At 43.2% G+C, this 13472-nt stretch overlaps 1 protein-coding gene across 4 annotated transcripts in view; it reads left to right on the top strand.

Annotated features, from left to right (window-relative positions):
• Positions 1 to 13203, top strand: part of LOC115777861 (2-oxoglutarate dehydrogenase, mitochondrial) — a 30213-nt gene extending 17010 nt beyond the window's left edge. For all 4 annotated transcript variants that reach the window (XM_030725875.1, XM_030725874.1, XM_030725876.1 and 1 more), the window contains 19 exons: positions 301 to 416; positions 1795 to 1949; positions 2404 to 2550; positions 3511 to 3601; positions 3686 to 3865; positions 4269 to 4397; positions 4486 to 4665; positions 5758 to 5910; positions 6114 to 6216; positions 7079 to 7207; positions 7297 to 7447; positions 8202 to 8329; positions 8437 to 8615; positions 8958 to 9029; positions 9128 to 9253; positions 9388 to 9460; positions 9998 to 10161; positions 10359 to 10513; positions 10594 to 13203. In XM_030725875.1, coding sequence (XP_030581735.1) covers positions 301 to 416; positions 1795 to 1949; positions 2404 to 2550; positions 3511 to 3601; positions 3686 to 3865; positions 4269 to 4397; positions 4486 to 4665; positions 5758 to 5910; positions 6114 to 6216; positions 7079 to 7207; positions 7297 to 7447; positions 8202 to 8329; positions 8437 to 8615; positions 8958 to 9029; positions 9128 to 9253; positions 9388 to 9460; positions 9998 to 10161; positions 10359 to 10513; positions 10594 to 10714 — 2552 coding nt within the window. In that variant the 3' untranslated portion in view covers positions 10715 to 13203. The remainder of the gene's footprint in view (positions 1 to 300; positions 417 to 1794; positions 1950 to 2403; positions 2551 to 3510; positions 3602 to 3685; positions 3866 to 4268; positions 4398 to 4485; positions 4666 to 5757; positions 5911 to 6113; positions 6217 to 7078; positions 7208 to 7296; positions 7448 to 8201; positions 8330 to 8436; positions 8616 to 8957; positions 9030 to 9127; positions 9254 to 9387; positions 9461 to 9997; positions 10162 to 10358; positions 10514 to 10593) is intronic.
• Positions 13204 to 13472: the final 269 nt, after the last annotated feature.

Below are 13472 nucleotides of genomic sequence, written 5' to 3'. Positions count from 1 at the left end.
CCTTTTTATTTCTCTTTGTTTTGGACCCACACCTGATCATCCTCCTACCCTGCTTGTCCTAAAACCATTAAAACCTCCACTGCTCCCATTCTGTCCTCTTGCATATTTAAATTTCTCTTTCTGCTGATTCAAACTCATCTTCATCACGAACTCCTCCATGCATGTTTTCACTCCCTGCCGCCTGTCTCTGCATGTCTTTGTGTCTCACCTCTTTCCCTCTTTTTTTTTTTTTTTTCCCTTCTCTCCCATCACCCCCTCATCCCTCCCCTCCTGGCCTGTGGTGCATTGTGGGATTTGTAGGCTTCTATGGTTTGGAGGAGTCGGACCTGGACAAAGTGTTCCGGCTTCCCACCACCACCTTCATCGGTGGCTCAGAGAGCGCGCTGCCGCTGAAGGAAATCATCCGCCGGCTGGAGGTACATGCACACACATGCACATACACACAGGAAGTGAGTCCAGGTGATGGAAATTGGCAGAATGTTTTGCAGGAAAAAATTTATTTGATTATTCAGCGGAATAAGGGCACTCGGAGAACACAGTACCTGCACCAAGACCAGCATCAGAGCTTTGATGTTCTCTTTCTTTAAATTGTTTTTTTGAGCGCTGTGTAGCAGGAACATGTCTGTGTATACATATATATATATATATGTGTATATGTATATATATGTGTATATGTATATATATGTATATATGTATATATATGTATATATAATATGTGTGTGTGTATTTGTGTAGAAATTGTTAGCAAAATGAGCTCAGTTATTGTAGTCAGCTTTGTTCATAACACTGTGCTTCTTTGAAATGTAATCAAATGAGTTGTTTTATGGGCCAACTGTTTGAAATATCAGTTAACAGCAGTTAATATATTAAAATGAAATATCTCTCTCGTTGGCACTGATGAAGCTTTGAAACAAACTGATTCTTCCAAATTTTGTGGCACAGATGATTCTGTCTCCAGGTAAAACACCTGTTAGCCTAACAACACATTAAGGTTCAGTCACAATGCACTTAAAATAGGACGACAACCTCCTTGCAACTAGGAAAAATTGGGAGTTGCCTGGTGAGTTGCATTTCATTTTTGGCAACTGATTGTAAGAAGTTCCAGTGATTGCTTTTGATTGCAAGGCAATTGCACAAGTTGCCTGGTGGGAGGCAGCCTGTCTCCAGACAGTAGCAGTCTAACTCAGACTGACTGCAGTCACTCTCAGACAGATTTCTGACAAGTTGCAGTCAATCTGAGTTTCTCTGCAACTGTACTCAACTGGCTGCAGTCTGTTTATGTTCCTGTGTAAAAGCAAAGCTGCTGACCTCCTGTGTTATTTTGCTGTTAAATCTCCATCCTACAGCAACTACGTCACTGTTAAGGAATTTCTGAAATGTTTCAGATCTGAGGTTCTGGCTGGACTCTGAATGGAAGTAGTTAACGTGAATTTCTGTCTATGTAGAGGGCAACAGCTTTGGGAGATATGACAGATTGATCTCTCTGTCTTATTGCCATTCTATCACCACCTTAACACAACAAAGTTGCTTTAAAGTTGGCAGATTTCAGTGGTTTCAGACCTGGTTCCCATTTTTGAAGCAACTATTTCAAAGGCAACAAGACTGCAAGTTTACTGCACACGATCACGATAATTTTGGTTGTGTTGTGGTCTCTAGTCACTGTTTTCCCTAGTGCGACAGCAGTATTGTCTTTGAACTATTGAAGTCTGATGCATTACTTGAATTAACCAATATGCACTTAAGGATAAAGTGATTGTAGCGGTCAAAGGTCACTATGTCTGTCTGTTCCTGCAGATGGCGTACTGTCAGCACATCGGAGTGGAGTTCATGTTCATCAATGACCTTGAGCAGTGTCAGTGGATCAGACAGAAGTTTGAGACTCCCGGCGTGATGCAGTTCACTCTGGAGGAGAAGAGGACGCTGCTGGCCCGCATGATTCGCTCCACCAGGTCAGAACCTCATCTTTATGTTCATTTAAAAACAGACACTCTAATTAACGTGAACACTCAGGTTCATCACATCTGCAGATTTATCCATGCACATTGATTTTATAAGTTAGAATAGGTGGATGGACTAACCAACGGGACCCAAAGTTGAACCCTGAGGTACACCAACATCATAAATCAACCATTTTCATTTTAATTAGGAGGGTCATTAGGCGTGTTAACCCTTTTACTAGCACAGGGGTCAAGGCCACCAGTGGCCCCTGTGGTAGTAGAAGGGTTAAATGCATCTGCTGTAAAATCTCTTCCAAATCAAACACACAGATCCATCCACTGTGGTAACCCCTTAGAAACTGAGGAAGCAGCTGAAAGTCCCTGTTTTCTAAAAGAAAACAATCTGCAGTCTCTGCACATGTAGGGATTGACGTTGGGATTAATCTTTGTGGTAATCCGTGTTCAGGTTTGAGGAGTTCCTGCAGAAGAAGTGGTCTGCAGAGAAGCGCTTTGGCCTGGAGGGCTGCGAGTCTCTGATCCCCGCTCTGAAGACCATCATCGATAAGTCCTCGGAGAACGGCGTGGAGAACGTCATCATGGGAATGCCCCACAGGTAAAACACCTGTTACACCTCAGACAACACTGTATTTGTGTGTTTACTCCTGTCAGATTCCTCCCTTAAATGTTTCATGCGTTAAAAATATTTTTCGGGCTCGCCTGTTCTTAACGTAGCCGTTCACACCAACCGCGTCATTTCACAGGACGAATTTGCTGTGTTTATTTTTTCGGATCAAGTTCAATTTTTTTATGACTTTCGCAAGTGAACAAAACAGGTCTGACCAATCAGAGCGCTGCATTTAGCAACATGTGAGGTCATAGCTCAAAACACACACCGATGTACAGTAATCCCTCGCTACTTCGCTTTTCGCAGACTCGCTGTTTCGCAGGTTTTCAATCAATATTAGTGTAAAATATTTATTCTCTGCCAATAACAGCTCAAACGTGAAAGCGGCCATGATGCAGCTTCATCTCCGGGATCAAACCATGAAACTCTCCCTGCTGCTGCTTTCTCATGACTTGGATGAACCCAGAATCTCTGTTTCTTCCTTCTCTTGTTTAGAAACATCACAACCTCATTACATCATCGTGTGATGTCAACTTCATTTCTTTCACAGCGCGCTTTATGAGGACGATTTATTTGTATGTAGGTTGCACGACAAGTTCGCATCCGAAAGATTTGAAATTTAGTGTCGTTTTTACACAACGCATCCAGTGTGAAACGGCCTTAAAAGCGAGTGCTATATAAGCACCAGTCCAATATTGGAAAAAGTGGATAAAAGTGAGTAAATAAAAGCGTTTAGGTCACCTTTCACACATGAATTCATACCTGCGCCTTTTCTAAAGCAGCCTCCTACATGTGTAAATGTAAAAATGCTGGTTTTACAAAAATGGTGATGCTGGTGTGTGATGCGAAAGGGAGACAAAGAGTGCTTTTAGTCTGCTGGCTCGTGTTTAAAATCAGATGTTCCAGAAGTGAAGATGAACCAGAATCTGTCCTCTGTGTCTCTTTCAGGGGTCGTCTGAACGTTTTGGCCAATGTGATCCGGAAAGAGCTTGAACAGATCTTCTGTCAGTTTGACTCCAAACTGGAAGCAGCTGATGAGGTCATTTTTAAAACTGTTTTTTTACCTTTTACTGGTTTTATTCCAGTTTACATCCAACCTGCTTTCTATGGTTTCTGTCCTCAGGGTTCCGGCGATGTGAAGTACCACCTGGGGATGTACCATCGCCGCATCAACCGCGTGACGGACAGGAACATCACGCTGTCTCTGGTGGCGAATCCGTCTCACCTGGAGGCCGTGGACCCCGTGGTTCAGGGAAAGACCAAAGCTGAGCAGTTCTACTGCGGAGACACGGACGGAAAAAGAGTGAGTCTGACAGGAGGTACTCGGATACTTTGAAGTACTGATACTGCACTGTGAAAAATACTACATTACAGGTCCAGGTAGGGCTAAAGGTAACCATAGAGAGTTTTTCCAGCTCAGAACAGTCCTCAGGTAAGTGGCTGCAGTGAAGACAGAGATAAATAAAACTTCAAATAACAAAATAGGTTAAAAATGAATTTTGTGAATGTGTTTAGGAGAACTCTCGAGAACAATCACAGATTAATTTAGTCAGGATGATCAAAAAGTCTGAAGTTAAAACAAGCTTCTAAAATGTCATTTTTCTCATAAATGCACTGCAGGTCTTCAGTTTTAGGCCAGCAGGCTCACAGAGATCCACTTCACTGTGACGTGTAGCAGCTCTCATACCTGTGTGCTCTGTGTCCAGGTGATGTCCATCCTTCTCCACGGAGACGCCGCGTTCGCTGGTCAGGGCATTGTCTACGAGACCTTCCACCTGTCTGACCTGCCGTCCTACACCACACATGGCACCGTGCACGTGGTGGTCAACAACCAGGTAACCTCACAGTTACAGTTACATACACAACCTGCTAATGGGTCACACGGTTTGCCGAGCCATCACCTCCCTGTCGTCGTGTCCACAGATCGGCTTCACCACAGACCCTCGCATGGCCCGCTCCTCGCCGTACCCAACGGATGTGGCTCGCGTCGTCAACGCTCCCATCTTCCACGTGAATGCCGACGATCCCGAGGCCGTCACCTACGTCTGTAAGGTGGCGGCTGAGTGGAGAGCCACCTTTCACAAAGACGTTGTGGTCGACCTGGTCAGTAAAAACATGCAAACTGCTTTAAAGGGGCAGTTCACCAAAAGTCAGACACGTTCCAAGTCAGTGGCTGTAGAGACGTAAGCAGCGCTTATTTGTGTATGGAGAAAAAATCTGAACGGATACATAAACATGTAACTCAATTTCATCATTAATAAGTTAATAATTTTGATCCTACCAGTGATGGTAAAGTAAATCTCTGCATATATTAAATTCTTTCAATACATATTTTTATTTCCTTATATATTCATATTTGCATTAATTCCATCATTTATTTACTTTACCATTTAATTTTACAAAGTATTTATACACATTCATTTTTACCTAATTTATTTAGATTTTATTTTCTCCTGTATTTATTTCCCCAAACTTATTTATTTCTGTGCACTTTGCTCATAACAGAGAAATTAATGCATAAACGCATTAAACTCTTTATAAAGGAATTCATTAATGTTGGATACATGTAAAAGTATATTAATTTACTCATTGATTTATTTTAATATGAATTGTTTATTGGTGGTTTTTATCCTTCATACTTGGACACAAACGCCATCATTTTCATCTCGTTTGTTCAGCTCTTTATTTTTATAATCTGTACGTGAAGGTAATGAAAAAGCTGAATTCATCTTTGAGTTTTCTTTCATTGTTTTTTTTTCTTCTGTCCATTAAGTTCTTTGTTTTTGCTGTTTTTAGGCCTCAGTTTGACTATTTATTCTTTTTCATGTCTTTTCTTTAACGTCTTCAGCCTATTTTAAATGTATTTTCCACCTTGCTATAATTGTTTTTAAAAATATTTTTCTGTCACTTAGTGCCTTGGACCTTTTGTTGGGTGTATTTATTTTTATGTTAGCACATTTGCACTTTTGTACATGTACATATGTTTTGCATATAGGTATGAGCATGTGCATTTTAGTTTCTGTATTTGTTCCCCTGATATTATGCAGTCATATTATATTAATTTCATGACCCCTTAAATCATGACCGCAGCAAACAGCTGACTCACAGAAGCTCAGATGATTTCCATGATCTTGAATTTATTCTTACCTGTTCAGACACCTGGAAGCAGTCTTTACAGCGTGTCTGTATGCGCAGGTGTGTTACCGTCGGATGGGCCATAACGAGATGGATGAGCCGATGTTCACTCAGCCGCTGATGTACAAACAGATCAAGAAGCAGAAGCCTGTTCTGCAGAAATACGCTGAGAAGCTGATCGCAGAGGGAGCCGTGAGCCGGCAGGAGTACGAGGTAAAGCTCGCAGCGACACACTCGTCCACGCGGTCAAGTATTTGTTTTCAGCAGAAAAGCTTCAAATGATCCAGCAGCTTCTGCCCGGTAGCGGAGCCCAGGAGAAAGATGTTATCACTGACGCTGGTGACCGTGAAGTGAATCCTGCTGAGCTGTTTAAAGGTAACAGGTGAATGCTTGTCTCTCTGTCTGTCTGTCTGCAGGAGGAGATCTCCAAATACGATAAGATCTGCGAGGAGGCATATGCTCGCTCCAAAGACGAGAAGATCCTCCACATCAAGCACTGGCTGGACTCCCCATGGCCCGGTAAGAGAAGAAGAGGAGGGAGGGATGAGTCTGACTTCCATTCTGTGGATGTTGTAAAACTGATCCAGTGAAGTAAAACGTAAACAAAAAGCTGATACAAGTCTGAGGCGATGAAGAGAAACTTGAGAGTATTTCAAGTCTCTGGCGGGAGCGAAAAGATCCTGTTTGAATCTTGAACTACATCAGGCTGCATGGGTGTGGCTACTGTGACATCACCCATTTTAAAGCCTCTATTTTAGCTTGATGGCTGCTACTGTTGTTTTTTACAGCAGTAAATATATTTAGACAAAAGGGGGCATCACACAGTCACAGATACCTGCTGATTATTTCTTCTTCTTCTTTCTTTATTTTTCTTTCAAATTTCAAATTCAGATTTTATTTTTGGGTTTTTTTGCCCTTGACAGTTCAGCAGTGAAGAGTAGAACCTGAACCCGGGCCGCTGCATTTTGGCCATAAGACACATGGGCCCTACCTGCTACTTATTTCAATGTAACATCTGCATAAGATCATAGAATTTCACCAAAACTGGAGCTCAGCCTTCGTGGACAGTCTGTTAGTACAATTAACTGCATAGCAGCCATATTATTGGTCAGATAATTGCATTAAAAATACAAAGATGTGACTTTAGATGGAAGTATTTCCCACAGACTGTCGGAGGCAAAGACCAAAAACACTCCTGCAGTTGCGTTTGTGTCAGTAAGGTGAGCTGAAACTTGGCACGATTAGAAGCAGCGCCCCTTTTTTTGGTACTTTTGCACACCTCGTTTACCCGCTGCCATTAATCAACAAACGTTAGCAGCATATTTTAAATACAGCAAGATGAATATTATTCTTGCTTCAGTTTTTAAACTTTTGTTTTCAGGTTTTTTCACTCTGGACGGTCAGCCAAAGTCGATGAGCTGCCCCTCCACCGGTCTGACTGAAGAAGACTTGAACTACATCGGGCAGGTGGCCTCGTCCGTCCCCGTGGAGGACTTCACCATCCACGGAGGTCTGAGAACAGTGTGTGTTTCTGACTGAATAAACAGGAACAAACAAACAAAGCTGCGTTCCAGTGATGATGATCGTTTATCGCCGCAGGTCTAAGTCGTATCCTGAAGAGTCGGGCCGAAATGGTCAAGAACCGGATGGTAGACTGGGCTCTGGGGGAGTACATGGCCTTCGGATCGCTGCTGAAAGAGGGGATCCACGTCAGGCTGTCAGGGCAGGACGTCGAGCGAGGGACCTTCAGGTAAACCCGGAGACGGGCTGTGCTGGGCTGGGTCCAGGGTTCTGCTAGTCTTCAGTGATTCAAATATCTTTTTATGGTAAAGAACAAAGCTTAAAGTTGGAGAAATATTTTTGTAAATGAATAAAAATGTAAAAATAATGTTTAAGAAATAAAGTGAATTGAGCATCTGCTCCTCATCTAAAGGAGGTAAGAAAAGCTCCCACAGTCAGTTTGATGATCTCAGATCAGCACTGTTTATCCCCAGAGTCCTGCTGTAGTAGCTTTAATGAACACAAAGACTTCAGAAAGTAAATTTGGTCAAAAAGAAACAAGCTCAGTTAAACGGGGTTAAATTCAAGTGGCTCAATAACTACAAATCTCAGTAATGTGCGATAAAATGGTGCCTTAGATGAAATGAAGAAGAGGAAGAAGAAAAGCTCAGTGAGACGTTCAAGAGCAACATGAACAGCGCAGGGTTAAAATCCAACAAATATGCTTTACATAGTAAATTTAACGCTGCTGTTCTCTTCACAGCTTTCAAGAACAAATCAGAAAATAGTACAAATGAAGACAGATGTGACCATAACTCTGGCCCCTCCAAACCCTTACCTCGTTTATAATTTGGCTGATCTCCCTGATCACGCTTTTATTTTTTACTTTCAGCTGCAGTGGATTAGTAGATCTCGTACGTCTGAGCTGTCTGTAGCACGTTAGTCCCCGACTCTAATCAGAGTTCATATGAGAATGTTCACGGACCCTTTCTGTCCCCTCTCAGCCACCGTCACCACGTCCTCCATGACCAGAACGTGGACAAGAGGACCTGCATCCCCATGAACCACCTGTCCCCGGACCAGGCGCCGTATACTGTGTGCAACAGTTCACTGTCGGAGTACGGTGTACTCGGTGAGTCCTCGCTCTCTAAAGGTGAAACGTTGCCGTCATCATTGGCGGTTTTGTTTTTTGGGGGTGGATCATTTTTGTTTTTCTGATGATTGTTTCTGCGTCTGCAGGCTTCGAGCTGGGTTTCGCCATGGCGAGCCCGAATGCTCTGATCCTGTGGGAGGCTCAGTTTGGAGACTTCCAAAACACGGCACAGTGCATCATCGACCAGTTCATCTGCGCCGGTCAGGCCAAGTGGGTGAGACAGAATGGCATCGTGCTGCTGCTGCCACACGGCTTGGAGGGCATGGTGAGGACGCCACCAACGCAACCACAGATACATAAACCTCAAGTTTCCCCTGCTCCAGGAAAGCTCCTTCTCCCTTTTCTCCTCCCTCCTCATCTCAGACTGTCATTAATCAGATAATCAGAGGTTTGAGTCTGAATGTTTCCTCTTTTATTGAGTAAAAACTAAAATAAAATAAGAAATCCGGGTTGATTGGCGACAGCTCTGAACAACTTGAATATGGCTTTTCTGTATTTTGATATTTCCGTTCATTGATTGAGGATAATCAATACATCTTCCCTGGTCTTTCTTCTCTAACATCTGTGTGACTTCATGTTCACTAAATAAAGGAAATTTTGTCTTCAGGGTCCTGAACACTCTTCAGCTCGTCCAGAGAGATTCCTCCAGATGTGCAACGACGACCCAGATGTGTTGCCTGTGAGACAGACACACACACACACACGTACATACACATACAAACACAGCAGTGATGTCAGAGAGGGTTGTGTATTACGAAGCTGGTTTCTCTCCCTTAGAACATCACCGAGGACTTTGCCGTTCGTCAGCTCTACGACTGTAACTGGATCGTGGTGAACTGCTCAACTCCTGCAAACTACTTCCACGTTCTCAGACGGCAGATCCTGCTGCCCTTCAGGAAGCCCGTAAGACTCGTGCACACAGACACGCATTAAAGCTAATGCCAACCTGAACCTTTAAAGCCAAGTATTAACCAGCTTTAAAGTTTAAAGACAGAATAAAAGTGCTCTTTAATAACCTGTCATGTTTGTGTCTCCAGCTGATCATCTTCACTCCCAAATCTCTGCTCCGTCACCCTGAGGCCAGATCGAGCTTTGACGAGATGCTGCCCGGTAACCTCTCTGCTCAGACCTCTGCAGCTTTAACAGCATTAACAGAGACACACAAAGTCTGACCGCCACTGTCTGTTCTCTTCACCGTCCTCCTCTTTTATCCTTTTCCTCCTGCTTTTCCATCTGCTTTTTATCTCCTCCATTTTCTTCTGCTTTTTGTGCTGTTTCCTTTCTTCCTTTTTGTGATCCTCCTACTTCATCCTCCTCATTCTTTTCCTTCACCTTCTTTTTGTCTCCTCCTCCTGTTTCCCTTTCTTCCTCCTCTGCCTTTTTCTTCTCTCCTGTTCTTCCTCCTTTTTCTTTCTTCTCCTTCCACCCTACTTTTTCCATCTTCCTCTTTTTGTCCTTTTATTTTTATTCTTCTTCTCTTTTGTGCTGCCCCCTCCCTTTTCTTTCTTCCTCCTCCTCCTCCACCACCTTCTACTCGTCATTATCCTCATTCTTCTCCTGCTGCCTCTCTTTCCTTTCTTCCCCCTTCTCCTTTTCTATTCCACCTTCTTCTTGTTGTCGTCCTTCTCCTCTTCCTCCTCTGTGCAGGAACTCACTTCCAGCGGCTGATCCCTGAGGCGGGCGGAGCGGCGGAGCGTCCAGATGCGGTGACAAGGTTGATCTTCTGCACGGGGAAGATTTACTATGAGCTGACCAAAGAGAGGAAGACCAGAGGCTTGGAGGACACGGTGGCCATCACTCGCATAGAGCAGGTACACACACACACACACACACACACACACACACACACACACACACACACACACACACGCACGCGTGCAACAAGGAGGCTTCTGATTGGCTGCAGCCTGGTTACATTTTGGGAGAGGGGATTACGGAAAGTAACAGTAATGCACAGCGGCGTTACAAATGCAGCAGGCAGTAACGTGCTCGCCGTCTCTCCCCGCAGCTCTCCCCATTCCCATTCGACCAGGTGAAGGCAGAGATAGAGCGCTTTCCCAACGCCCACCTGATCTGGTGTCAAGAGGAGCACAAGAACCAGGGTTACTATGACTATGTGAAGCCTCGCATCAGGACCACCACTCTGAAAGCCAAGCCCGTCTGGTAAACCATCATCATCAGGCATCTGTCTGTCCACGATGGTGCAACCTATGGCCTTTGACCCCACCCTCTCTTTGTTTCAGGTATGCTGGCAGAGACCCGGCATCAGCTCCAGCAACAGGAAACAAAAACACTCACCTGACAGAACTGCGGCGTTTCCTGGACACCGCCTTCGGCACAAACGCATTCAAAGACCAGCAGTGAACATGTGAAATGTAACACCTGGAATCAGCCCTCATTTGTCTCACCTGAATTCACGCACACATCATACAGTTAGTCCTTTGTGTGGCTAATCACACTGCACAGGAGCAAACAGGAAAACAGCAGGAACTCCATCCAAAAAATCAGATTTAACAGATCACAGCAGGAGGTGGAGCGTCAAATATCTCCTTGGATTCAAATTTAAACTTTATTTTTCTGGTCTGTAACAGACAGAAACAGCTAACAAAAATATAACTGTATTCACATAATAAAAATAATAACAGATGAAATGAGCTGCAGTTTGTTTTTATCCTGATTTCTTCAGTTTGATGCCGGTAAAAGTGGCTGAATTCTCCATCAGAAGCTCCTCAGGTTGGGATCACGGTGCCGCTGAGGAAACCTTAAAATCAGTCAGATTCTCAGTGAACTCCTGAACTAAGTCTAAATATTTTTGAATGAACTTTGGTATTCTTCTACTCAGTCAAAAACGTCTGGGGAAAAATCTGGAAGTTGAACCTCATTTCTCATAATGACTAATAAAATTTTTCAGCTTTGTGCCGGGGACAGGACATTTGAGTTAGCATTGTTAGCGCTCCCCATTCAAAACTGATGGGAGCCCGGCTAGCTGCAGAGAGCAGGTGTTTTTTTGTTTTTTTTCCCCCACCTTTCAGCAGGTGTGTTCACTCACTGAAACTCAAATTAAGCCGACGACACAGAAATCAGACGTTTCAGAAGTCCATTGAACTGTCTGATTTTAGGCTTCCCTCAGTGTCACAGTGATCATTTGTACACGTGTTCATGTGAAAAAGGAGCTGTTGATGGAGAATTCAGCTGCTTTAAAAGCACCACATCAGGGTAAAAACAAACCCCAGAGAGAAAAATGGGAGCTCATCAGACCCCTTCCCTTTACTGGCCCTCATCCAATCTGAGTGAACCGGTACGGTATTAGTGCTGAGGTCAGCTTCAGGCTCAGCTTCACCACAAACAACGAGGCAACTCAGCTTCAGCATCTTCCTTTGATTCAGGATAAACATTCTGGGGAGTTTAAACTTTTTTTTAAGGTGATTTAAAATAAGAGGTTCTAAAACTCTAAAACTCTAAAACTGGAAAGCAAAGAAAGGATCGTGACACTGACAAAAACCTGTGAGGGTTTCAGAGGTTTAGGTGTGTTTGTGAATGTCCAAATGATAAAAGCTGGTCAGATCAGATAAGTGCTGAGTAAAATCTACTCTTAAATGGACAAACTGTTTACTGAAGTCTGGAAGGTTTCGATCAGAAGTCAGATTCATGTGCAGAGAATATGAATTTGTGACTTATAAAGTCGGACCTGAGAGATAAAAGATGAACAACATGTAGTCTTAAATTGGATGATTTTTCAATAGTTTGGTATGTTGTGCTCAAATATTTGAAATATTTGGCTAAAAAGCACTGTTGTAGTTACAGTTGGGCTTTTATTTATTCTTTATAGCTGATCAAATCCAGCTGTGGGGACACTTTTGTTTCCAAAATTTAAACACAAGAAGCAACGTGAGACCTAAAAGTCTAAAATTGGTAAAAATTTTCTATGAGTTCTGGTCTTTTCACCAGAATTCGTAGAAAATTTTCACAAGAGTGAAAAGGTTAAGCAGCCACGCAAAGATCAAAAAATAAGAATTTTGAATGCAAAGGCTAGATGCTCAGATCAAGTCTTCCTCAATAAAATGTCTTAAATTGGGGAAACTTTGAATGAAGTCTGGTGCAATTAGTTCAAGACATTTTGGTGATCGATATGCAGCCTCTGTCAACAGTTGCAACAAAAAGCTCCTTAGGCAACATTAAGTTTTTTTTTTGTTTGTTTTTTCCTTACTGATGCAGCTTTGCTTTAGAAAATGTTCTAGTGGAGTTGAGCCTGAACGACCTTTGACCTCACCGTTCTCACACACACACACACACACACACACACACTCTTTCACAATGTCAGGAGGTAATTACAGAACAAAGGTTTCCTCTCTAGTCCACCTTCATCCTCCTCATCATTATAGGAGCCGTTCTTCTTCTTTGCACAGAAATCCTGAAGAGTTGCAGAAACTTTTGATTATTAGCTTTTTAAAGTGCTCGTTGGCATCATCAGCGCCACCTGATGTGAACCAGAATCACTAAAGGCGACAGGTGGTGGTTTTTTACCTGTCGGCAGGTGTGTCCGTGTGTCATTAGAGGCAGCGCTGAACATAGATTTTATTGTCTTTTACTTTGAAGGGTTCTTTTACGCACTGCTGATAATTGATTTGACCCCCTGGCTTCTGTCCCCCCCCCTCCGCGAGCGTGCATCCCGTGCCAAAATGGACCGCGAGCGTTTTTAGTGTTTTTTGGCGTCCGGCAAGCAGTTGAGCGATTAAATGGTCCGCTGCTGGTGGCGTTCTGCGAGACAAAGAAAATGATTTATTTATTTTCATAAAAGGGGATTGAACTTCTCTGCATTATATTGCTTCATTCAATAAAGAAATCTGTATGTACTGAAGAGCTGCGCCTCCCTGTCCTTACACACTGCACACATCACGTTTCTGCACACACTTCAGTTTCCACCAAACAAGCTGCAGGAGTCAACATCTGACGGCGGTCACACATTGTACGTTTATATTACCACCCATATTTATTCATATTTTATGAATTAAGTCTAAAAAGTACAGCGCTGTGAATGAACTCTGGTGCTGTGGTTAATGAGTGTTTGCTTTCAGCGTGACGTGAAAATTAAAAAATCAAAGCTTTTTAAAATTTTTTACAG

The sequence above is a fragment of the Archocentrus centrarchus genome, unplaced genomic scaffold, assembly GCF_007364275.1.
Source record: "Archocentrus centrarchus isolate MPI-CPG fArcCen1 unplaced genomic scaffold, fArcCen1 scaffold_82_ctg1, whole genome shotgun sequence".
In the NCBI taxonomy this organism is placed as follows: domain Eukaryota; kingdom Metazoa; phylum Chordata; class Actinopteri; order Cichliformes; family Cichlidae; genus Archocentrus; species Archocentrus centrarchus.
Note: the sequence above shows the minus strand (reverse complement) of the source record. Positions and strands in the feature narration are given on the sequence as shown.